The 25,136-nt window shown below is 38.9% G+C and overlaps 1 protein-coding gene across 4 annotated transcripts in view; it reads left to right on the forward strand.

The window, feature by feature from the left end:
- PRDM2 (PR/SET domain 2) overlaps positions 1–25,136 on the forward strand; it is a 73,509-nt gene that overhangs the window by 22,419 nt on the left and 25,954 nt on the right. For 3 of the 4 annotated variants that reach the window (XM_040585767.1, XM_040585768.1, XM_040585769.1), the window contains exon 6: positions 5,783–5,909. In XM_040585767.1, coding sequence (XP_040441701.1) covers positions 5,783–5,909 — 127 coding nt within the window. Of the gene's footprint in view, positions 1–5,782; positions 5,910–23,941; positions 24,001–25,136 lie in introns of those variants that run through there. The other variant, XM_040585770.1, reaches the window with a different exon arrangement.

The raw sequence follows: 25,136 nt of genomic DNA on the forward strand, positions 1-25,136 counted from the left end.
TTTCATTGGTCTAAATTCTTCTGTGACAGTGCAGTTGACATTAAGATCTACTATTAAAATGCAGGTTATGTATGAATTTTAAATCTATTTTGTTGGTCAGTGATTTGCTGTAGTACCAAATTGGATACAAACTAGAATGAAAAACTACAGCAGATTACATAAAATAAATGATTTTCTATTTCTGTAGATACCAAGACACTTTTTACAGAGGATTTTTTGCAGAAATCTGTTAATTTTATGGGCTTTGCATTGTATGACAAAGATCTGTTGCCAAGACGCTTTTATGGGTAGCTTCATGAAACAAGTTTTCCTGGTTTTATACCATTCCAGTTTGATTCAGAGAATATGGGGGGCAGGAAAAAGGGTGTAATTCCTGGGGCATTGTATCTCCCAAACCAAGAAAAAAAGATAGTTTAACTATAAGTAGTGGTAGAGTGTGTTAATGTTAGAATGTTGTGGCTATAGTGTTACTTGAATCTCTGATCAACCTACTAGCACCGAGTATATATAGCTCAACTGTTTCTATTTAAAATGCTTTTGTGGTTTTGGGGTATATGCAGGCTTGCTGTTACGCTGTTGCAGTTCCTTATATTTCCTGGTAAGACCAACATCTATTAAGTAACTGGTCGTCACTTAATAACGTTAAGAATGAGTTGATACCATGCGGTTTGGCAGTATAGCAATATGTAAAACTGTTATGTTTTTAGGTCACTCAAACTAGCTTGAAACTTCTGAACGTTCTCGTAGCTTTGAGATAGCACTCAGGTAGAGGTTTGCTATTGCCAGTCAGACTATTGACTCTCTCCAGTGTTTATTCACTGAGGGCAGGCTCCCAGTGTGAACCTGTAGTCAGCTTAGTTTTCTCTAGACATTTTATCTTAGGTTGCCTCTGCCTTTGCCCACAGTCACATCAGTTCATTAAGATTACGTTTGCTTTTGGAGTCACTCTTGACATTTTAAATTTCTCTCATTGAATCTTTTCTGCAAAGGTTTTAGTCCTGTGAAAGACAAGCATTCACATATTTCAGACTTGTTTTCTGGTGGATAATATTGCACTTTGGGAAAGAATTGCACCGCTAAAAGAGGCTGAGCACTGCTGACAGAATAAAAAATACCTTGCTTGCCTCAACATCTGAAATACCCTGTTGTTCCTTTGACTGTCTTTTCTTGCAACCTGATGAATTTTATCCTGGTAGGTCTTGCCAACAAGATCATGCTGCCAAGCAGCTCTTTCTGAAGATTGTCAGAGCAGCCTATAAGGATCAGTTTTATTGGTTTCAAAATCTGTCTGGGATTTGTTGCAGTGTGAGATTTTGAGTTTGGGACATAAAAGAGTTCTTCAAAGAATCGTCTTCATCAGGCTTGCTTTTTTTTTATTTTTTTGCCCCTGCAGCAGCCACTCAGAGGAGTGTGTTTATTAGCTTCAGTTCAGTGTTGGCAATACCAGTCCTAGTCAGGCTTCTGGAAATTCACGTTGGTGTCCTCACTGTATGCTACTTGGAGGGAGTTTTACATCAGAGGTGGCACTACCTGCAGGTTGCCTCTGTGCTGAGTCTTGCCGCTGTACCCTGTAGAGGCCAGTGTCGAAGCAGCAGCTCTGTGTAGTTTTGGGCTGGTGTGTCACACAAAGTGGGGCGCTGGGACCCAAGTTGGTACAAAACCACTGAGTCACTTCTGCCCTGTAGATTTAGTTCCAGGAGCGCAGTGTGGACATGCTCAAACTAGTTCTGCGTGAGCCAAATTGGGATAGCTGGTATTAGTAATCCCAGCTTCGTGCTGCTCAGAAGTAACCAAACTGTTTCCAGGACCAAGTTAGTCCAAGAAGCATTGCAGCCGTGGTTAGTGGTGCACTCCTGCTGCTCCTGGGCTGTCACGGCACAGGTAACTTGGCAGGTAATTTTAAGAGGTGGCTGCAGAAATGTCCCGAGTTGCTTCAGTGTGCAAAACTAGGTTATAATGTAAAGTTTAACTTCCCCCCCCCCCCCCCCCCCCCCCCCAGTATGGAGCAAGCTCCCAAGTCTATAGTAATGCATGTTTCTTAAAAGTGCGTACTGATACTCCAATTATTTCTTGAACCATCTATTTCAATATATCTTATTTTCTTCTACTTTTTAGAGAAGTGCTATGTAAGGAAAATATTGATCTTGCTAATCTGTGGTGATTTTTGAAGTGAAAACTTGACATGAAATTGGACAGTTTTCACTACCATTAAATATTCAGCATGCAGTCAGCATACTGATAAATCAGGTCAAGATTTAGAAAGTGATGTTTTGTGGGTTTTTTAATTGCACAAGTAGACTATTCTTGTACTTTTATAGGAATATTTAAAATCAAATATTCTGTCTTGATTTCTTGACCATTCCAAGAATATGAAAACCAAAGGAGGGCATTAAGAAAGCTTTTTTCTAGTGTTTTGTAAACTTATTTTCTTTATTTAAGTGACAAATATATAGTAAGCAGGCTTTTTAAATAAAGTTAACGTGAAGAAATTGGAAGTTAAGTGGCAAGTGACTGACAGCATAGGAGAAGTATAATACAGGGGAAGAGGTTTTGAATGTGTGGTCTCAAGGGCAAGTTACTGTCTTGAGGCATTTAAATACTGTCTGTTCTGTCGGTTTTCACTATCCTATACCTGAAACTGCAGGAAAAATTCATACCTTGGGGGGAAAAAAATGGTGCTGTTTTCTGCTTTATTTATAAAATACAGTTGCTTGTATGTCTGATTTTTATTTAAAGGTTTGGTTTTGTCTCACCTTTTGTATCAGACATGATGTTGTGCTTGTAGAGTCCATATGGTCTTAGATTCACATCATGTCTTATTGATAACTGAGATAAAAGAAAGCATGTAATAAACATCTTAAAGGTCCTTCTCTTTCTGCATGTAATGTTTTATGGTGTATACACTGTCATTTCAAAACTGTTGTAAATTTACCAGCCCAGGTAGGTACACATGCTTCCTTCCTGATCTTTATCATAATTCATACATTTGGGGGAATTCCATTTAGTGATAAATGAACAGCACAGTTTTTATTTACCCCCAAAGGAGAATTGGAGTGGCTGGTATGTAATTTTGTTCTGCCTTACCTCGAAGCATTTAAAATATTGTCATGGCTAGCTACTTTTTTCCTAAGGTTTTATTCAGCTTTTTGTGGGTTTCTGATTTCTAAGTTAAACAGGTTGATTTCCAAGCTTCATTGCTAAGATAAGCAAACTCCAAATTTCCTTGGTGTAAAAGAACCTCAAAACTGCAGAGCTTTAACTTTCCTGTTCTCTGCTGTAAATGCATAGTAGTAGAATGGAACTTCTGAGCGAGCACAAGCAAGTATTTTTTTCTCTTCAATCTTCTCTTCATCTTTATTGAAGGACTGAGGAGATTTGTAGGCTGCTTTTTGCATATGCTTTCCCCAGGATGCATGTATGAGAGTTGTGATATTTTGATGAAACAGCTTAAACTCATTACAGGGTTTCAGAATTTCTTCCTGCCTCTCCTAACAAAACAAGCTAGTTGAATAGTGTTCTGCACAGAGTACAGGACTCAAATTCTTGAAGAAGTAAAATTGCAATGAAAACTCAGTTTCAAAAAGTCTTCTAAATAAGCTTGGCTGTGAAATTGTCCTTGATTAAGATGAAATTAATTTGTTTATGGAGGAATGTTTTGTCAAACAGGTTTATAATAATTCAGGAACCTCCCTGTTACAAAGGAACACGTTACACATTGTGAAAAATGTACACAAGTACTAATGCCACAGACTGTCCGCTTTGGTGACATTTGGTAAGTGGAGGCCACATCCAGGTGCAGCAGCGCAGTATGGTAAAACACAGTGTCTGTGGTGAAAAAGATGTGTTCTAATACAGGCAAATGCCTATCAGTCTGTCAGTCCAAGACACAGTGCGGTGCTTGTATGTACAATTAATTGAGTTTTAAGACAATCTGTATTAGAACTTCTTGGGATATAACTTGTTAGGATATTACTCTTGAAAATAACAAATTTTGAAATTACCTTTTTAACAGGAAACATTAAGATTAAGGAATGCTAAATGCTGCAGTCAAAACGTAAAGCACCAAAAAGCATGTGGGAGTTATTAGCCTAATGAGCCTTTCCAAAATTTGTACCTTATTTTGTAACGTACTATAAAATTCATACCATAGTTGAACCAAGCTATCCCAGCGTCACAGCGCTGTACCAACAATGTGTAGGTAATAGTTTGGAGGACGTTGGGTTTTGGAGCTGCTCTTGGAGGGTGCCATCGCTAGAGACGGCCGCGTGTTCCTTGGTGCCAGAGCAGTGGTAGAGGTGGCATTTGCTCGGCATTGTCCTTTTCCTGCTCATGCTTCCAGTGAGGGAGCCAGTGCAACTGTCTGGCGCTGCTGCTGCTGCACCTCGTTGTAGAAGGACAGGGTTAGAGGGCTTAGTTTAGATTCTGGAGTAGCTGCACCAAAACTGAATTCATCAAGTTGCGTGTTAGTTCCAGCCATGCAGCTAGCAAATGACGCGCTCGTTATCGTCCTGTGTTTGCATTGCCTAACATTTTTGCTGGCTCTTTTCTCTGAGGTTGTGTACTGTTTAGATGATCAGCGGTTTGCATCAGATGGCTCTTCCTCATTCCTTGCTGCTAAACAGCTGCAGAATGGGACCATGCAAATAGCTCTGCCGCTATTTATCCTGCCGGCCCTCCGGGACTGTTAGGGAAGCCAAACCGTAGGCTTTGCTTAGAATACAACTTACACACTTAACATAGTTGTTGGGATCTTGCATCTCTTGTTGTTCCAGTGTCTGGGGGTATAAAGATATAAAGATAACTATCACCTTTATCAAGTGCTGTGAGACTCGCTTAAAAAAAAATGCTTTAGAAGAAACAAATATTACTATTGTTCATGGTACAAAATTTCCCTTTGGCTTCAGACTTGAAATAATAGTCTAAGGATACCCTTGGCTCTAATGTAACGACTCTAAAAATAGTGTTTTGCCTCCACGAGCCCAATGTTCATTAAGCCCTGGGAAGAGGAGGATTGCAGTTAAGGTAAAGGCATGCGTTTAAATTGCTTTTTCTTGGTTTTGGATAGAATGCTTCAGGAAGTGGGGAGAGAGCGATGATTTCACAGATGGCTACAGATACATCTTTACTCTGCAGGCTTGGGGACTTGGTAGTTTGAGTCTGGTAATATTTTAAGGAGCACGTGAAATAATTGCAAAGACTTGTACTGATCAGCCCGGTGGTGCTGCTGGGAGTACGAGTGGTAACCGCAGGGCAGCTTGCTTGACTGATTTGGCCTTTTCTTGAAATTTTTGATTGGATTAAAAAAAAAAAAAAATTAGAAAAAAACCTTCGGAATGGCAAACAACTCTTTCGTTACTGTGATTAAGTGGGTCTGTTGAAGACGTAGTACTTACCTGTTTCCCTCCGCGTTCCCCTGAGCTGGCTGTGCAGCCCGGGGCTGGTGGGCTCTGTCCCTCGGGCTGGCCGCAGGGGCCGGGGTCTCCCCCCGGGCGCCTCGCACGGCAGCGCCGTGCCCGGGCCCCGGCCGTGCCTGTGCGGGCGGGGCGGCGTGGGCGGGGCCGCCGGACGGGCAGTGCGCCCTCCGGCCGGCAGGGGGCGGGGGCGCGGGGCGGGCAGTGCGCCCTCCGGCCGGCAGGGGGCGGGGGCGGCGGCACCCTGGGCGCGCGGGGCGCCGCGGGCTGCGTGGGGCACCGCCGTCGGCGCCGCCGCTCCCCGCCCCGCGGCCCGCCGCCAACAAGCCGCCGCCTGATTGGCGCCGCGCCTCTCTCTTCTCTCCCGGCAGCCAATCGCGCCCGGCGAGGAGCTGTTGGTGTGGTACAATGGGGAGGACGACCCGGAGATAGCCGCCGCTATTGAGGAAGAGCGAGCCAGCGCCCGGAGCCGGCGGCACTCCCCGAAAGCCAAGAAAGGTAGGGCCCGCCCGCCCGCCGCCGCCCGCCGCCCCCCCGCCGCGCGCGCCCGTGCCGGGGGGAGGCGGCCCGCAAACTTTTCCCGGGTGGGCGGCGGCGGCCGCCGTGACCTTCCCCCGCCGCCCCCCTCCCGCGGGCCCGGCCGGGCAGCGCGCCGCGCCTGCCGGGGAGAGCTGGGGGGGCCGGGCCCGGGCCGGCGGGGGCTGCCCTGCGCCCGGCCGGGCCCGCCGGCGCCTCAACTTTGGCTGGGGCGGGGGGGCGGCCTCCCGCCGGGCCGGCGCGGGTGGGAACGGCTCGGCGGGGCTTTGTTGCTTTGGATGGTTTCTTAATTTCTCGTTATTTTTAGGGTACTGGCGATGGCGGTGGTTACGAAATGTGGCAGGCGGTGCGAATGGCTACTTCGGGCTGACTTGGGCAGAGGAGGAAGAATGTCGGGGGGTGGGATACACGTTAGTCTCCATGCAAATACGTATGTCGGACCAGACATCCATTATTTTTTCCATGACTAATTCAGTAGCGATATTTTTTAGCGTGCATGAGCCTCCACGCGCGGCCTTATATAACTGACATTTCGACTACCGTTTTAGGCCAAAATCGCAACAGAAGCTATCGCTTACAGGGAGTAAATATAAAAAGGAAGTATTTGCAGTTGTAGCACAAGGGTATCAATTCCTCTTGTAGGTGAATATCTACATTTCAGAATTCCCTGAAGGCTACAAACAAGCCAAAGAAAGAAAGGAGATAATATTTTAAATGGCATCCTTGCAAATTATTTTGTTTTCAGACTAAAATTTAGGGCCTGATCTTACTTGCAGCGCGTGGCTGTGCTTATAGTGGGAGCAAACTCCATTTTTTAGGAGGACAGTTACTATGTAAGTTTACTTTAGAAATTGAGGAGAGGGCTGGGAGAAAGAAGTGGTGCAGCACAGTCAGTTACTCTTTTGAGCAGCGATTTGTAGGTCAAGCTAATGCAAACTGAAATTCAGGCACTGATTTTTAGTGTGCTGCCTGTAATGAAAAGCATATTGAGCACATATATAAGTAAAGCTGGGTAAATTAGAGGCTGTATTGGCTTTTTCCTAAATGTGCATTATCTTAGCAAATAGAATTTGTGTGCCTGTGATTTACCTGAAAGGCTAGAAAAACAGCTTGAAAGAATTTGATTATATTATAAATCAGAAAAGCCAGACAGAATAATTTCTAAGTTAATTTTTCATGTCATAGAAGTTTGATTTGCATTTGTGAAGTTATAGATAAAAATATCAGTAAACTAATCCCGTGCTTCCTGGGTTTTGATTTTCTGCTGTTTCGTAGATTTAAAGTTTTAACTGTTTTTACAGATTTCAGACTGGCATTTTATAATTGGCTCCTTACCAAGGCTTACAGATATCTAAAAAAAAAAAACCCACAACAAAAACCATGAAAAAAACCCCACCAAAACCCAACCCCAAACACAATATATATATATGAAGCAGTTGAAAATAAACGAGGTTAATCTATCATTGGAATTACACTCTTGTGTCATGAAGCAGAAAGACCAAATTCTTATTGGCTTTAAAATGTTATGTTTCAGCATACTTGCTGTAAAAGATAATGCCATTCATAGTATGTGCTTTATTCTTTTCTAATGCATGTGTATTTTGAAATTGTGTAGTTCTGTTTTTAGTGGGTTCCACTGGAATTATTTTTAGTCTTCTACATTTACTTTTAGTTACTTTAATATTTGTGGTAACATCTGCTAATATTTGCAATTCACAGCAATTTTCCTGTAAGAGAGACAATATTTTTCTGCTGATTTGATAGCAGTAGCTGCAGTTAGGGTTCCAAAATGGTTTTACTGATGCCCCTTCTTTTGCAGATTCAGCTGTATCTCCTGGGGTTGAGGTTTTATGGGAAAATAAAGGAAATTTTGATGAGCAGAATTAAAAATTAATTTTAAAAAACACAATTCTAACTTTATGTTAAAAGGGGGGTGGGGAGGAGAAAAATAGTATCACTTCATGTTATGCATGTGTAAAGTTGGGAGTCAGTGCAAGGTAATCTTTTAGCTTAAATACCAATGTAAGAAGCTTGCGAGAGAGTGACACCTCTGAAGGGTTGTGAAATTTGCATTTATTAGTTACCTAAACAGATCAATTAATTCTTTCTTTTATAAACTTTGTTTTGGCCTGTGTTGCAGGTTGTCGTCTTGCACATTGAGGAGAAAATAGAACTAAGTAACAACTGCCAAGTTTAAACTACTGTGAATGAGTGTGTCTTTTGGAAACACATTTTCCAGAAAAGTAAACTGACAGTTCAATACCTTAGCAATGACTAGATGTTATTTGAGAAGTGTATTATAATTTAGTTATTCAAAACATGCAGTTATTTAATAGCTCATAATTATTCTCTGTGCAGTAAAACAAATATCCTTCTGAATTTTTAATGCATCTTAAGCCTTGCCCTTGGACAGTTAAGATAGCTATCATTTGACAAACAGTCTTGTTTCTTCAATTTATTTAATGAACTCTTATATCAGAAAAGGTGATTGTTTTACAGGTATTAAAAATGTGATGCATTTTGCCCAATCAGTCAAGGCTTTTATTTTTTTTAAAAAACTTTTCATCTTGCAGTAGGAATACTCTGTATTTCTGAACAAATCCTCACAGGCTGTCAGTTCAGATGGTCTTAGCATAAGAGGTGGGCCTTACTAAATCTGTGAAGTTGAGATGGCATTTAAGAATCAGCAGCTGACAGAGTCTAGGGCAGACACAAAGTACAGATTGAACAGTTTTCCTTGACCTTGATCTGACCTTTGTTTGCAAGTGATTACTGACACAAGGTTCGTAATCTCCTTTAGAGCATATTTAGGATGGCACCTGGCATTCTCCTCCATGTACCAGTCTTGTCTAATGTGTTTGCAGGTGAGGTTTTGGTTATGCCAGAGTTGTGCTTCTCAAAACTCATCTGCTCTTCACTTGCACTTCTTCAGCTGTTCAGTGTTGTGCATATTTTTGCTTTTGTAGTCTGCATTAATGTTCGATAGTTCCTGCCTGGCTTGGTCATAGGTTTTCATAGCTGGAGTAAATCCTTTACATCTTTCTTCTACCATGTACAACAGCGTAGGAGTCCTTGAGCAAAAGAGGCAGTTCTTACTAATTTATTTTTATACATTGAAACTTTGCGAGTTGTTGCTAAGGTGATGAACGCATTTGAGATCTAGAAAGAAATTTAGTAGGATAAAAGGGTATGGCGTGGGGTGGAGGGCACAATGCAACCCCCCAAAAAAGAAAACAATTTGGTGAACTTGGGTAGCATCAAAGACTTTTATTGGGGCCAACCCCTGTTATCTTTGACATGATTACTAGGTGGTTAAGAGCCAGCAGCTGCTGTTGCACGGTTAACAGCTAGTAGAAAAATGATCTAATACATTTTTGTTGCTTTTGCTTTTTCTGAAATTTCATTTATTTGCTAAGCATTTATCATCTGCTTCTCCCAACTTGTAGTTAATATGCTTCTGTCCTGCCTGCCAAACTCATAGGAAAATTTGTTCAAATCAAATGCATTAGCACAAGATTCTTCATTAATTCCCTTTGTAAGGGGGGAAAAAAAAAAAACAAACCCAAAAGAACCCGAACAGCTTCGCTTTCAGTTTATAGTTGAAATCTTGTGTCCATTACAGGAGTAGAATCGACATTTTTTTTTTATTTTTTTTTTCTCTCATTGGGTCATTTCTTTATATATGACAGTAGCAACATGCAGCAGTAGTAAGCAGTAATATCAAAGATGAGTGTTTCTTTCAAGAAAAACACTTCTGGAATCTCTGATTTCAGACTCTGTCTTCCTGTCAAAAGCAATTTTAACTAAATAGAACTGCTAAAAAAAGTATGGTAATACATAAAAAAATCCAGTGGTTTTAACAGGCTATAATCTGCTTTAAGGTGCTAAGCAGGCTCCAAAATGTAATCAAACAGTGCTAAAATAATCTAGGTAGTTTCTGCTGTGGATTATGTGACAGATCAAAAGTCTGTTCTTGGAGGAGGAAAGATACTGGTGTTACACAGCACAAAAGTTTGCTCTGCTACATGCTTGTGAATAATACCTTTTAAACACTCCTCTTCTTTTGGTGAGGAAGAAGAGAGCAATGTTTTACTTCTCCTGTGCTTATTTATCTCTGTGGTAGTGGTTCTGTGCTATGCTGTTCAGCTCGATTTGTCTTAGCTGTGTTCCACTTAGCACTTCTATCTAGGCAACAAACCCCAGTGGCATAATTCGTACTATTGTCTGGAAGGAATACTGCATGTGCCTCTTTCATATCTTCTCTCTATACAGAGTCAGGCTGTTGGGGGTGGGGGAGAAGTCTGTAATTTCATTTTGCCAAAAGCACATGCTGCATAAGGCAACTTGAGTGGGAGTCTTGTCATGAAACCAAATGATCTCTTAAAAACCCAAGTTGTGTCACTTCTTAAAATAGAGCTGGCTATTGTAGTGCAGGCAAAACACCTGAATCGGGTTCACTGTATCTTGGACAGGCCCTGGTGATTACTTACTGTAGTACAGTTTTAAAGACTCAAGCCATTGCAAATAAATCTTTTAAAACTTTACTACCTTAAATGGTTGTACTGCTGTTTTCCCATAGTTCTTATCAGATTTCAGGGAGAGTATGAACTACAAGATAACACTTAGTAAATAATACTGCCCCAGAGGTAGCGTGAGGTTAAGGTGGGTGAATTATGAATCAATTATCATCTGTTATAAATATTACGCCTTTGTTTTATATTGGTCTGAATGTGAAGTGCAACTTTAGGCTCCCGCTTCACAGATTCTAAGTAAATATTGTCATAATGAAAGTTACACTGGATTTTCGTTTGTCTGTAAGCGTGACAATTGCTGGAACAGTTTCAGATTGCTGCTGTAGAAAAGGGAAATGTAAAGATGAAACGATCAGGTTAAGTTCTGTGATAGTAGAAATCCTTGCAGGTTTTTTGTTAACTACTTTCATAGGCATTCTCACTTAGTTCCAAATAATTAGCTGTACTTGAGAGTCACATAACTATGCATCCTGTTTACAGAAAGGTAGGCCTTGGATTGCCATTTGGATGCCATCACACATGGAAATCATGGCCAAACGATGCCCTGATTGTTCTTTAAGTTACATTAATTTATTAGTTCAACTTATAGTTGGAATAAGTGTACAAGTTTATTTCCAAACAGAAAAGAGCTTGTGAGAAACATGACTGTGTAGTAGTTGGAATGTAGCTTATAGAAGGATGTTAAAGTTCTGTAAGCTGTATGTTTGTAGCAAGGATAACATGAAATTATATTCTTATTGAAGCTCTGTTTCCAACAGATTTAATGAAAAACCTAGAAAGTAGAGGCTTCAAAATTTCCTAGCCAATGACTGGGAAAAGGCAAGGGAAGAAGAAGGTCAACAAGATAATCTGGAACAAAGTCTTAAAATTAAATTTACTTTGATTTCCCCAAATCACTGATTTATGAGAAGAATTATACAACTCTAGGCAAAAAGCTGTATTTGGGATTCAAGGGAATGGTACCTCTCATGACAGCTTCTGTCTGGTGAGTATCTAATATATTTGAGGTCTTCCAACCAGTGGAAGTTTTCTTTTATCCCTCATAAACGGGGCCCTTTCAATATGAGACTCGTATTACTTTAAATTCCCGTCTTCACTTCTACAGCGATGCTCCCAGTCCCTATGATAGCTGCTGCGCTAAGCTTTTCCAAACAGCAGAGTGAAATTGGTATGATTCATTCCAGCCTGGCTTCTGCCTACGGGTTTAAGAATAGGTGAAGATAAGCCTTCATTTCAGAGATTTAAAAAAAAATAAATCTGTATATATATAAAAAAAGTTAATTCAGCGCTAAATTGCATGTATTGAACCCCTCAAACTCTGTATTTCTTAGCGTAAACTTTTGGAAACATGAAGCCTTAGCACATTCAGGAATTTCCTAAGTTATTAAAAACATCAATGTTTTTGCTTTAGTCAGGTTGTATCATATTTATGTGAACATTGGGAAACTTGTTTACTTACGTGCTGTAATTACAAGGTTGGGGAAGGCTGTAGGGTTGTTTGCCTCTTCAGAAGCCTCAGATGTACTATTGTGTATACACTCCCTGTAAAAGTTTCCACATACGCAGCTGGTAGTGGGAATCCACAGGTGCTCTCTGGCAGTGTGGGACTGTTGAGTGTGTCATGGTATGTGTCTGTGTCACACGTGGGATCAAACCCCCTGGGGTTTGTAGGACAGGGCCCCAGCCTTGTCTGCGCAAGCCTCTGCCTGGCGATGCCACTATGAAACAGAACTTTTTATAAGAAGAATTTAGCAAAGGGCTTGAAGGTGGTCGGCAGTGCAGTGTAAGGACTCAGTGCTGATTATCAGACGTTTTTTAAAACAAGTACTACAAGCACCTTGCATACTCGCTGTTAATTTATCTCTGTGGTTTTTTGTCTTTAACTTAAAAATATGGCCTTCACGATTGTAACAAGCTAGCGTGTTTCTAGCTATACACTTATTTCTGGTTAGGGCAAATTATGTATTTACCTAACAAAGTAAAAATATTTTTCTTAAGTGATTATTCCAAATATAAAAATGTTCCATATTTTTCTTTATACTTTTGCTTTTTCAGCCATGCTTCTTCCTTACAGTATTTTTTCCAAGTAAAAAAAAAATAAAATAAATGTATCTTGAGCACAGTAGCAGCATTTCTTAGCAAATTTGCTAACGTTGTCTGCAGTTACATAACCTGCAGTGGGAAGTGAAATAAGGCACCAGACAGCTTTCCAGTATTAATCAATCTTTTTATATTGATCAAGATTAGCTTTGAGACAGTGAGTGACCTGGAAGAAGCTTGGTATTCCACTGCTAATTTTTTTTTTAATTAAGCCCATGTGTTTTGAAATTATTCTTCTTAGGAAAATATTTTTTTTAATTTTCCTGAAAATAAGTTAAAAGTTGTTAAGTTTCTATTGAAATATTATTCTCCTTGAATAAATATTTTATTCGATTCGGATTTTCCAAAACTTACTTGGAATGTTCTCTTCTGAGTCATAGAACTGTTTAAATGCTTTTGTGTAGAAGATGCAGAGAGAATTTGGTGATTGCTGTTTTAGGGAAGAGCTTTGAGGTAAATAATTTGGAGGTTATGTTCCAAAATAGGCATGAGATGAATTCCTACAAAATGGGAGGATAGGCTGTGTTTTCCAGACTGTGACAACAAATGCTTTTATTTTTCTATTAAGTGACCTATTTTGTGGCTTAGAATTGTCTTGTTGCTTGTCCCATACAAGAGAGCAAACTCAATGATGACTGCCTTACCTATATTAAAGCATTTGGGTTTGCTGTCTCACTGAGTTATTCACATAAATAATTATTTCTTGAATTCCTTTGTATTACCTGCTGTTAAGTCAGGGGTTTAACAGACACTTGTTCTTTCTATAGTTTTCTTACCCACCTGTGCAGTCTACTTAATTTTTTGTTTTATAATTGGACTTTCTGGCTTTTATGGTAGATAAAGGTGAAGTCAATGATTGACTTGCAGTGTATTTTTTTTTTTTTACCTCTGGCTTCAATCAGTCTTAATTTAGTGAAGTCTCTAATTTCTCCTTGTAATAAGAATCTTCCATACCTCTGCCTTCTTTTGTTTTCTTCTTATGCTTCATCTTTTCAAAAACCAAATATTACTGATATTGATTCTGTGTCATTAACTCTACTAAAACTTTTTAGTGCTTGTTTTTATTACATTTTACCGTAATTGTGCATTGTCTATTTTACTTGAATTGTTTACAGAGAACGTCTTACACGGAGAGCCTGTATGAAGGTGCCTTGCGCAGTTTATTGTGCAGCGATAAACAAGCATGTTTAACTTCAGGTGTGTGAATACAAAGTTTTGATAGCTGGTTTATTTATGGGAGAGATGCAGGCTCCATTTGTGTGTGTCTGGCCGAGAGCTGTGTTCTGTAATTGTGAGAATCTCCTTCGTAAGTTAACTTGACTTTGTGAAGTCTCTCTGAAGATTCTCATGTCACTGGATTACGAAACTGCAAAACACTGAAGCAGTTTTATGTTCCACTTACTGATGGTTTTTTTAGTACGTTTTCCGAATGAACAAAAAGGATAAACAGTTGTCAGACCAGAATGTATTTTTATTTTTTTAAATCTACCAAACCTTCAAATTTATTTTGTTATTCCTGCCAAAAGTGTTACACAGACTTACAGGAATGACTTTGTTCTGAAGAATTCTCATTGGCCTACACTTGCTGGGACAAGTTCCTCAAGGAAATATTATAGCAGTCTATAGTTTTTACTTGGGTTTAACAGTTATTGAAATAAGACTCACTGGTATTTCAGTATTTGTAGCCAAGAACTTAGATAATGTCTGACCATTAAATTCTCACTAGCAAATATTTACCTCTTACAGACTTTTCCCCTGGCCTAGGCAAGCACAATATTTAGTTGGATCACCAGTGCATGAAAGCGGTTTAGGATGAAACTTTCAGAAGCAATTAGGAGCTTACCAGGGTTGCTGTTAAAGAGTTAATTTTGTTGTCACACTTACTATCAGAGTTCTGTAAAAGCATTTGATAGGCTGTGATTAATGCTGTAGAACTTCAAAGAGACAGTATTATTAATGTGATGATTGACATAAAATTACTCTAGCGAGAGTATTATAATAGCTGAAAATCTATCATCTTGATGATTATTACTGCAAAATGCCATGGAAATGGCTGGTGAGCTATACATCTATTCTAACTTGCATTGAGAGCCATATGTCTCACTTGAGTCTGGTGAAATGTGAATCTTGCTTTATTTGGCAGCCCACAAGAAACAGTTTAATTGTTGAATGGAAAAGGCCTAAGTGTTCCTGAAAGTGACTTGATTCGTCTTAAGTTCTGGTCAATTTTCTCATGCTTCGCAGTTTTTCAGAGGCAAGTCCAATGCAAACTTCCTTAAGTTGCTGCCAGTAAAATTGGAAACCAAATGCCTAATAGTAAAGTCTGGTGTGAAGCAGCTCAGCTGCAATGATAGCTGACCTCTCTTTCGTAGTGAGTTTGCATCAGAATGTTAAAATACACCCCTTTGCCATCGAGTCATAGGCTTCAAAGTAAAGGGGTGTGATACTGCTGCCAAACACTGGAGTTGTCTTGGGCTATGACCAAGGAGTAGGTCATACTAAGTTTCAGTGAGTTGAGTAAAAAATTGACTGCCCTGCAAAGTGTTGTATTTCAAGTTGCAGGTGAAAAGCAGAGTGTCTGGTGTTCCAGATCTTACAGGCCTTTGTCAGGGATTGCAAAAGCAAAGTGGACTTTGTGCTGAAACTTCCTTGTCGCTACCAAATCCTTAACTGCTGTCAGGCTCCAGCCTCCACGCTCACATACACCAGAGCTGTTTTCTTTCATTCCTTGCCTGCAAACGAAAGAGTCTTAAGTTATTTTTCAGTGATGTTTTATTTTTATATTCTGTTCTAGTTCACATTTTATGCTATCAAAAGATGTGTGCAAAAAAACTCCTACAGTTTTAAAGTCTAATTTGATCTAAGCAGGTTAATCTTGATTGAATGTAGAAGTTAACTGAGCAGAAGACAAATACATTTGTGCTCTGCCTGGGATTTGTTTTCACTTTATTTGAAAAATGGAGGAAGTTGCCATTCCCTGTAGTGACTTTATGGGCCTGTTGACCTTTCTTGGTTTCATAAATTAAGCAGATAACGGTTTGCCGTTGTCTGGTTTGGGGCAAACTAAATTTGGTAATGTTTGTTGTCGGTTCTGTTAACATGAGTGCCAACTGTTGCTGTTGGCCTGTAGTACTCTCTTGTGCTTCTTGAACAGTGCGCTTTTTGGGGCAACTGGAGCATTACAATTAGAGTTCCTTTGCAAATAAAATTGACTATATCTTTTGTTATCAGAGAAGACTGAAAAGCATTTCTCTAAGAAAATATCAATGGGCTGCAGCTGACAGGAATGAAACCCTTGGTTTTACAGAGGAAGCTAAGCAAATATTCCACAATTCCTCAGCGGATGAAAATTGTTCGGGGACTGTGTTGTACATTCAGATAATGTGTTTATGCGATGTTTACCCTGCTCCTTTGCCTACTTTTATATATTAGACCTGCAGTGATATGCTGCCTTATGACCTTGGATTGTCAGTCTGAAGTTGGAAGGAGATGAGTCTTTCCAAATATAACAGATGCAGAGAAGCAACACTTTTATGCCTGCAAATGTGTCATGATGCTGTTATGCTTATTAACAATTAAAGATGTTCCTTGTTAGGTTGAAGACCCAGTTCATAAAAATGCTGTAATATTTTTAATGGGGACTAATGGAAGTGCACTGCATATTTACTACAGTGGGTAATTGGCAATTCTGGTTTTGTCATCCCTGCTTCAGTTGTTAATCGTGGTGTTATCCTTGTACAATATTTGTGCGGGAGTGCATGTCGTTTGACATACTGTTTTCACATCTCTGTTCTTAGTGTCTGATCAGAAAGTTCAGGGAAGTTAGTAATGCTATGCTTGCAGTAAATAATAGTCTTTAAAACTACAGAAAAAAGAAATAGTGTTTAAGGCAAGCTTGCATTACATGGCAAAACTGATATCTTGGCACTTTGGAGTGTGCTGCTAAAAGGACGGCAGTACACTAGGGGAAATACTACTGAATATGTTTTCCAAAGTAATTTTCCCTTTTTGAAATGAAAGATATTAACCTATTGTATATATCTTGGATTGCTGCTGGTAATATTAGAAAAAACTTTTCATTAACAAAAATGTGTGCCGTATGTGTTTTTCCCTACTGAATCCCCCAGAGTAAAGGTTAACTCTGCGAGTTGTACTGAAGAAAAATGGGAGAATAAGAAGGTTAAAGGAAAGAAAACTGGAAATGTATACCAAGGAGGGGGATGAAATATGTTACAAAACAGAAGGGCATAATTTTACTGAGAATACTTTACTGTTTTGTGGGAGAAAAATTTCTGACAAGTGACGCGTTGGTAGGTATGGTGAACAAAAGGATTCAGTTGGGTAAAAATGAGTAACAGGTCAGATTTGAGTGGACGTAAACAAAAAATGTTGAGTGTGACCTTGTAGCAATTCCAAGGAGTTTAACTTCATACACAGGATATTTAATCTGGTGGTAGCAGCACTGTCTGGATCCTACATCTGTGAGAGGCTTTGCTCTTGTTTCCTCAGCGTTAGAGACTCCTGTTACAGTAATCCCAGTGCTCCGGCTAAATACAAAGGCAGTCCTGTTTCCTGGGAATTGTAGCCTTGGTACAGCTGCATTCTCCAAGTAAAGCCATAGCCCATTACTGGGCAAATGTTTGGGGAAACTGTGTGGTTTTGGTCTTCCATGCAATTGCAGCTTTTCACTAACCTTTTGAGAGTTCTGTTTGGCACAGTAGAGCAAAATTACTCTTGATAACAGAACATGGCCTTTATCAGCAGTGTATGAAGGGCTAATTGGATTAGCTTTTGGGTCGGCATGTGGACTGAGCAATCCTTTTGGCGTTTTTGTTTTCTTTCCTAAAATGTCACATATTGGTATGGTCACTGTTGAATTCGAACATCTCCAGTTTGTCAAACAGCAGAATAAAACGGCAGGTGAAGTGCTAAGTAGTTACTTTTAAAAATAACTTAGCTAAAGAACCTGGATGTTTTTGATTTAATCTTCTCAAATGTTTAGTGATCCAAATAAGGTCATGAAAAATATTTGGGTTATTTATCACATATAAAGACAGATTGATCTAATAGTGATAATTTTAGACTTTGTGGTACAAGTAGTCACATGAGGCCTTACTTTTGCATTATCTTGAAAATGATGCTGTCAAAATTAATGTTATTCCTTAATTATCTGAGTGCAGCATCATTTCAGGGTCAGAAAAACATTTCAGGGAGAGCTACAGTGAATGTAAAAGCAGCATTTCCTGCACTCAAGTAAAAGTTCATCTTTGTTAAAGGTGGAGATTTTAAATTTTGACTAATTCTCTGTATTTACATACAAAATTTGGATGCTCTATTTTTAACTGAGTGGTATATAAAAACTGGCTAAGCATAGAGAACACCGGTTATTTCTGGAAAATCTGTTTGCCAGCAGTTATTTCTTTTGCTGCTTCTTTTGTTTTAATACTTAGCAAAATAGAAGCTAATGGAATATAACTACAGAGAAGAGTGTTTATTATATTTTATATAGTGGGTTGGCTGTGTCTGTGGTAGCTGTGGTTAGCTAACAAGTAACTTGCTAGGAATTTGTAGTGAATGGTGGGAGGTTGTGTTTATTAGGGAGGGTAGGAGGTAGAAATATACAACTGCATTGAGTAATTGAGAAATTCTAGAGCAAATCTGTGTATTTGTGTACTCCATACCTGCTATTTTAAGTTTAGAAATACTGGCATAGGGGCAGAAAGAACACTTAATTTTTGAGAAGATAAAAGCTCTGTGTTTAATTATTTACACTTAATTGTTTCATCACATTGTGTGGTGCTATGCTAAATTTTTTAATTAAAATTGCATAGAATTAAACCCTGTGGATATTGGTTTGCCATACTTTTGTAATTGTTAAGTGACATTCTGTACTACTCAAGTCATTATGGATGAGTAAGTATTCTAGTCTATAAACTTAAGACTTCCTATGATTTATACTCCTGGTAGTCAGAAGGCATAACATAATAAGGACTTGAATGAGGTGCTGCAGATGTGGATGGTACACTACTGCAAACAGATAATATAAACTACTTGTTGCTTCTCTCTCTGCTACAGAGGGTGACAGTACATAACCTAGTTTACAAAACATGAAGTATATGAAGAAGACTGGAGACAATTCCCGTTTCAATTTTTGTGGACTGGTGTAATACCATACATTTAAGATAGGCTTTCTGCTTGTAGGATTTTTCAGCCTAAATATTTTTTATTTATTTTTCATCTGCTTACCTGCATTTTGTGAATAGCATCAGCTAAGCTTTTCTGGCTGCATGCTTCTTGCAAACTGTTGCATCATTTCTTCGTGTTGGCATGGCATATCCTGTGATGCCATGCTAACTTTTCTTGTCCTGATTATTATATAATTTAAAAAGTTTGTGGTGAGATATAGTAACATGATCTTCAGCGCTATCATTAAAGCGGAGACTTTGCCAAACATTTGCAGAAATGGGTGTTTTAAATAGCCCAGCTCAGATTTTTCTTACACTTTCCATGGCAACAAGTTCGTCTGTTACGCAAATGTCATCTTAACAGTCTCTGCAAATGCATTGCTCTATTTCTTTTGTGCAAAATGGATGTTTAGTGCTTGGTGCAAACATATTTAATGCATATATGCAGTTAGGTGTATATGTGTTTGGCTTCAGGTGTACTGAAATATCTCCCCAAGGTGAGATTTTACTGCAACTCTTGGTTGGAAAATACAGTGATTAAAATGCTACTATTTGTAGCAAGTGATGGTTAATGTGTAGCAATATGTTTATACAACAGGCAGTTTGGTATTAATAAATTACTGTGAAGTTTGTCTTCCATGCTTATTCTGTTCTTCTTTCTTCTGCTTCTGCCATGTACGTTTGAAAGTGTCTTTTTAAGGACAAAGAGATGTAAGTTCTGCTGGAGAAAATTACAGAAGAACCTTTGCTCACTGTATTTGCTTTTGTTCTTGATGCCGAGCAGCTGTTTTATCTCTGCTGCTGCTATTTGTGGTCTTCAAACAGTGGTGGTAGTACTGGTCGTTGAGTTTTGAATTACAGTGAGGAAAGATACATTATCTAAAACCATGGGGCCTGCAGTTTATTTTTCAGAGACCTTGCTTCTATAACTTTTGCTTTTTGAAAGATCCCTCCGGGAGACCTTCAGTGTCATTTGCCACACGTGAACCTGTTGCAGGACAGACTATGTCCATGCGCTACTTCTGCCTCTCCTGCCAGCCTGCAAGGGAAGGGCGTGGAGGGCTGAACTCAGACAAGGGTGGTCAGCCCCTGGTGTTTCAATTACATGGCCATCGTGAGCAGTTCAGGTGCAGTGCCCTGCCAAGTCTTTGTCCTAAGAACAGCGGCAGGGTTGTGTTAAGCCCGAGGCCTAAGAGATAGTACGAGCTTCCAGCTGTGGGATGAAGCAGTCCAGCAGAGAATGGTGAGGCCAGCATAGGCTGAACGTCCAGGTTTGTAGTACATGGATGCGACTTTGGCTATAGAACACTTCCAAGATTTTTCCAGTATTTTTCAAAGTATATAGCTATATGTGTTATGCCTCTCCACCTTTAATATATTAAGTTTGGGCAGATTGATAATACAGAACCAAGATCTTCTGTAGCTCTAAATTATTCATGTGGGTCTCAGGATTCAGAAGTTGAAAGTTCCATTTTGATAATTTTTGTGTGCTGCAAAACATCTCACATCAGCGTTAGTGTTTCACTTGCTTAATAATACCTAAAACTATGCCTACGTAAACGAGTTGTATCTGATAACCTTGTAATGGTATGGCAAGAAAAATGCCCCAGTGATTACTTACAGTAATGATAGATTGAGGAAAGCAGGGTAATATATTTAAATTTTGCCTTTTTTCTGCAATATTTTCATACATACTTGACAGCATTGTTGAAATAGGCCTTTTAGTAATACTGTGTATGTAGCCATTCAGATTTAATTGACATCCACTTTAATGAGATGTTTGTTTCCAAGATTGATCTCTGTCTTCTGTGGCTTGAATTTCACCCTTAGAATTGCTGGAATATGAATAAAAATGTGCTGCATTTGCATCCTTTTTACATATTTTTTTTAATTCTCAGTGTTAGAAAGATTTAGTCTTGAAAATGGACAAGTCAGTTAATGTTGTTGTACTTAGTCTGCTTTTGAATCTGAGAGATCAGTACCTTCCCACCTAGGGGAGGAATTCTGTCAGGGTGTTCAAAAGGCTTTTATGTGTGCATGCACGCCAGCAAGTGGGATGCATCTCTGTAGACAAACTGGGAAATTGTCCCAGTATAGCATATCTTACGTAACAATGAAATAAAAGCTTTTTCTGGCTTAATTCATACCGATTCAGTGAGTGGGGGGGAAAAAAAGAATACATACACTACCAAGGCTGCTCTATGGCAGCACTTGAATATCTGAGTCTTTGGGCCTTGGGAGGCATCCTGTTGGGTTCTGCAGTCATTTTTGTTGCCAGTACAAGAGCATTTTTCCCCAAAGCATTTGGTAGGCAGTGATTTCAGATTTTGTTTTAAGTTGGAAGCTTTTGAGTTCAAAAATGTTCCCTCCCCAGGTAATAATGTATGTGTGTGTTCAGAAGTACGCTTCAGAGTTTTTTGGCTAAGCTTGCTCTAATCAAGTTTCAAAGCAATATTTAAATGCAAGTAGTCAAAAGGAACTTTGGGATATTGTTGCATTAACGATAGTATTATGTAAGAAATACTGGAAGTTGATGTTAGGATATTTAAGTAACTTCATTTTAATAAAGCAGAAATGATGTTTTTTCTTTCAAGGCTGTAATCTTTTCTATTCCTAGCCTAATACTTACTAGCTTTGTGACTTACCCCTGCTGGTTTTACTCTCACTTCCTCTTTCTCCAACAACTTGCAGTGTGATGTTTTGAACAATGTAGTGGAATAACCTCACCTATCCTACAATTAAAACTTTGGACAGCAATTGAAAAAATGTTTTAATTTGCCATAAGCTATGAGATGAGGGATGCTGAGAGTCAAATATTCCTTGATGCAGTAATATGATGGAGATGTAAGTCCACAGTGTGTAAGATGCAACCCCTCTTAAAAAATGAATGAATTAACTGTGCAATGAACCTGTAGTATATACTTTGAAATGTGGCTATTGGCTTAGACCTTTAAATAAAATATGTGCATAACCTTGTGGGTTTGAGATCATGTTTTCAGCAAATTTCTGTAATCCCCATGATTATACAACTACTTCTCAAACAGACACACACACATATATATATAGGGCATGTCATACTTACCAGCTTTCCCAAAATGTTGAAGAGTTCTTAGCTGTTCTCAGTGACTGTCAGCCGCCCCTAACACACAGGTATGTTGCTATTTGTTTAGCCCAAGTGGTTTATAATCTGTCTGAGCAGGTGCTGGTAGATAATAATTGAAAGGTTTTGTAAACAAGATTTTGCTATGTAATGGAGTGTGGCTAATGGTAGAATTAAAAAAACCCAAAAGCAAAATGAAGACACTTAACTGCTAATGGAAGAAAATATGATAAAAGAACAGCCTTAGTATTCATATGTTTATAATGGTCATTTTGATTTCACTTTTTTTATTTTTTAGTGCTTAGTTACTTTACTGTTTAATCAGTTCGGTTTATTAGACATCTAAGGTCTTCAGTATTTATATGCTCTGACAGTCATAGTGGGACAAGATTCTTAAGAAGTCACTGCAACATGTTTCTGCATTTTTTCATGCTCTTCTAGCCAACACAATTTGGATTTAATTTTTTGGAGCATTTTATACTGTTATTTTGGGTAGGGTATTTTTTTTGTGTTAAAGGCTTTGTTTTTTTAATAGCCTGTCTTCCACAACAAACTACAAGTCTGATTTTCACAGATGCCTGAAGGTTTAAGGAATTTACTTTGAAAACATGGTATCTACCAGTATTCTGGATACAGGAACAGAGGAATTCTAGTGCACAGCAGACCGTTGCTCAAATTAAAAATAAAGTTGCATCACTTTTTTAGAATGCATTAATCAAAATAATGTGGAAATGGTCATACAGTTGTCTTCGGCTGAATTTTCTGTAAGGATTTTTTTAGCTTGTGTGTACACTTAATGTTTATTTCATTCTCTCCAATGAGAGAATGTCAAATGTAGAAATACTTTTTTTTTTTTTTTTTTTTTTTTTTAAGAAACCCAAATAATCTGAAGTTGATTTATAGAACAGTGGCAACTATGGTGTGGGATTGATGCAGACTTTCTTTGATCTGAGCCAGTCCCCGAGGGATTTGACTGGTGAGTTTGTATTATGACACTGTAATTCGCATCATGAAACTGCGTGGTCGCTGTCCATCAGGGTACGACATGCAAATTTGACCTTTTCCCTTCAGCTGTACCCAGGAGACTTGAGTTTTAGGCAGGTGTCTGTGGTGCTCTTAAGCAACAGCACAGGTGGGGTACAGGGTAGATAGGTTGTTACCGAGCGGTGGTAGTTGCTGGCTACAGATATCAAAGGAATACTGGAAACTCATACCGGTAATTCTTTTTCCTTATTAACCCAAGATTTTTGGGGAGGCAGATGTCTATCTTTCACATTTCTCATAAGTGATCGAGACAGTGTTTGAGATAGAATGTGAGTGTCCTTCTGACTTTATGATCTTAACAGTGAACGTTTGGCACTTAAAGGTTATTGAAGATCATAGCATCTTGTACAGTATTAGCAGTATTTAATCATAGAATTCAGCTCTGACTGTATGGAAAGACTGTGATTAACTTCTTCCCTTCTGGCGCCTGAGTATCCTTATCCCACCCCACCAGAAATAACTCACTGGTTTTACAGTTCCATTAGTATTTTGGTAAACAGCAAAAATATGAGCACAGATAACTGTAGGTTGTTCTGAGAAGTCTTGGTTAGATCAATAAAATGAAGTATAGGCAAATAAAGATTATTTCTCCCTTTTTAAATTCTTACTCTGTTGTCATCTGAACTCCTCTGAAATAAGTGGGACTACTGATTATCTGGACATTGGCAGTAGCACAAGATCTCCTGTGCCTGTTGCGATGTTTGTGGTAAATATTATACAGGTATTGTAAAGGTGTAAAGGCAGATAATGCTTGTGCCAGTCTATACAGCATAAGTGAAGGAAAAGGGAAGAAAAGGAACCATATTTAAAAACTAAGTGGCAAGACAAATTTTGATACGTTCCTCTGTTGACCTTTGTCACTATAGACAAGTAGCTACTTTCTGTCTCTTTCATTCATTTTCCTTTGCATCTTTCTTTTGCAATTCTTTTAATGTACATACACATGTATTAAGTTCTGCCCTTCATTTATTCTTTTGTCATTGTTTCCATTTCACTTTCCCTGTGTTTCATTCCTGTATCTTTCTTGTTTAGACCAAGTGGAGGATCCAGCTGGCAGTACCAGCCATGTAGGACCCTTCAGGAACCTGATGGTAAGTGCACATGTGTACTTATACTCAGGCTTCCACCAGGTTCTGTATTCTGAGGCGTTTCCCCCCTCCTCCAGGCTTCTGTTACATCTTGACATCTTAAACTGTAAGAAACCGAAGGAACAGACCTTGAGATACTCATTAATATCCTTTATATCAGAATAGTAGGTTGCATTTTTCATTGAAAATCTGCAGGAAGAAATGATGCAAATCCTTCAGGTTCACATGGATTTAAAAAACACTTTGAGAACTCATGGAGGAAAGTCTGTCAAAAGCTATTGAATATCTTCAGAAGTTCCTGAACTCTAGCTGCATGAAAGCTGGGAGAGCTTACCAATAAAGTATCACTTTTTTCTTGGTTTCTCTTCCTGGGCATCTGCTATTGAGCTTTCAGGGCCATGATGCATCTGGGGCAGTTGTTGCCATACTTGAGCATAGAGGATTCTTTTAACCTTTACAAAGAAAGCTGCAACCTAGAAAATGAACAAACAAAAGCTGGTAAAAGGAAAACATCAAAAATTGGTTTGTGTCTCTAGTTGATGTGTGTCAGCAATTGATCTGATGGATCTAAAATTACATATGTACGCAAGTGGTTTTGCTCGCTGTTCTGAGTAAGGGCAAGTAGGTGCTAGATGAATCTTCTCTTCAAATATGTTTATGCTTATAGGCAAAGAACTTTAAACACTTCCAGCTGTATCAGTGAGCAGGTTGCATTGTGAGCATGTTGCATTTTTTTAAAAATCTTATTTAGGAGTTTGGCAGAACTTGCAAATGATGTTCTTTCCATCAATAACATAAGGATGTATGTGACTTAAGTAACTCAGTTTTGCATACAAATCATGCTATTCGAGTGATTTCCAAGGTTATAATTGGATTTGAGGTACTAGAAAATTTATATTCTGTAAATGGATGACACCTGGAAAACCTATGCAAGCTTTAGCACTTACAAGTGATTTTCGTTGTTGCTTGTACATACTTGACCTCACACTTTTAAGAGCAGGATATATTTCTAGTCTTTTATAAGAAAGAATTAATTGGGTCTTGGTTTGAAGGCTTTTACAGTAACCTGCATTATGCTGAAATTAAGTGCTGCTGTAGAATTAGGTGTAGAATTGCCTGGTGACTTCATCTACCATACC

The sequence above is a fragment of the Falco naumanni genome, chromosome 3 (assembly GCF_017639655.2).
Source record: "Falco naumanni isolate bFalNau1 chromosome 3, bFalNau1.pat, whole genome shotgun sequence".
In the NCBI taxonomy this organism is placed as follows: Eukaryota; Metazoa; Chordata; class Aves; order Falconiformes; family Falconidae; genus Falco; species Falco naumanni.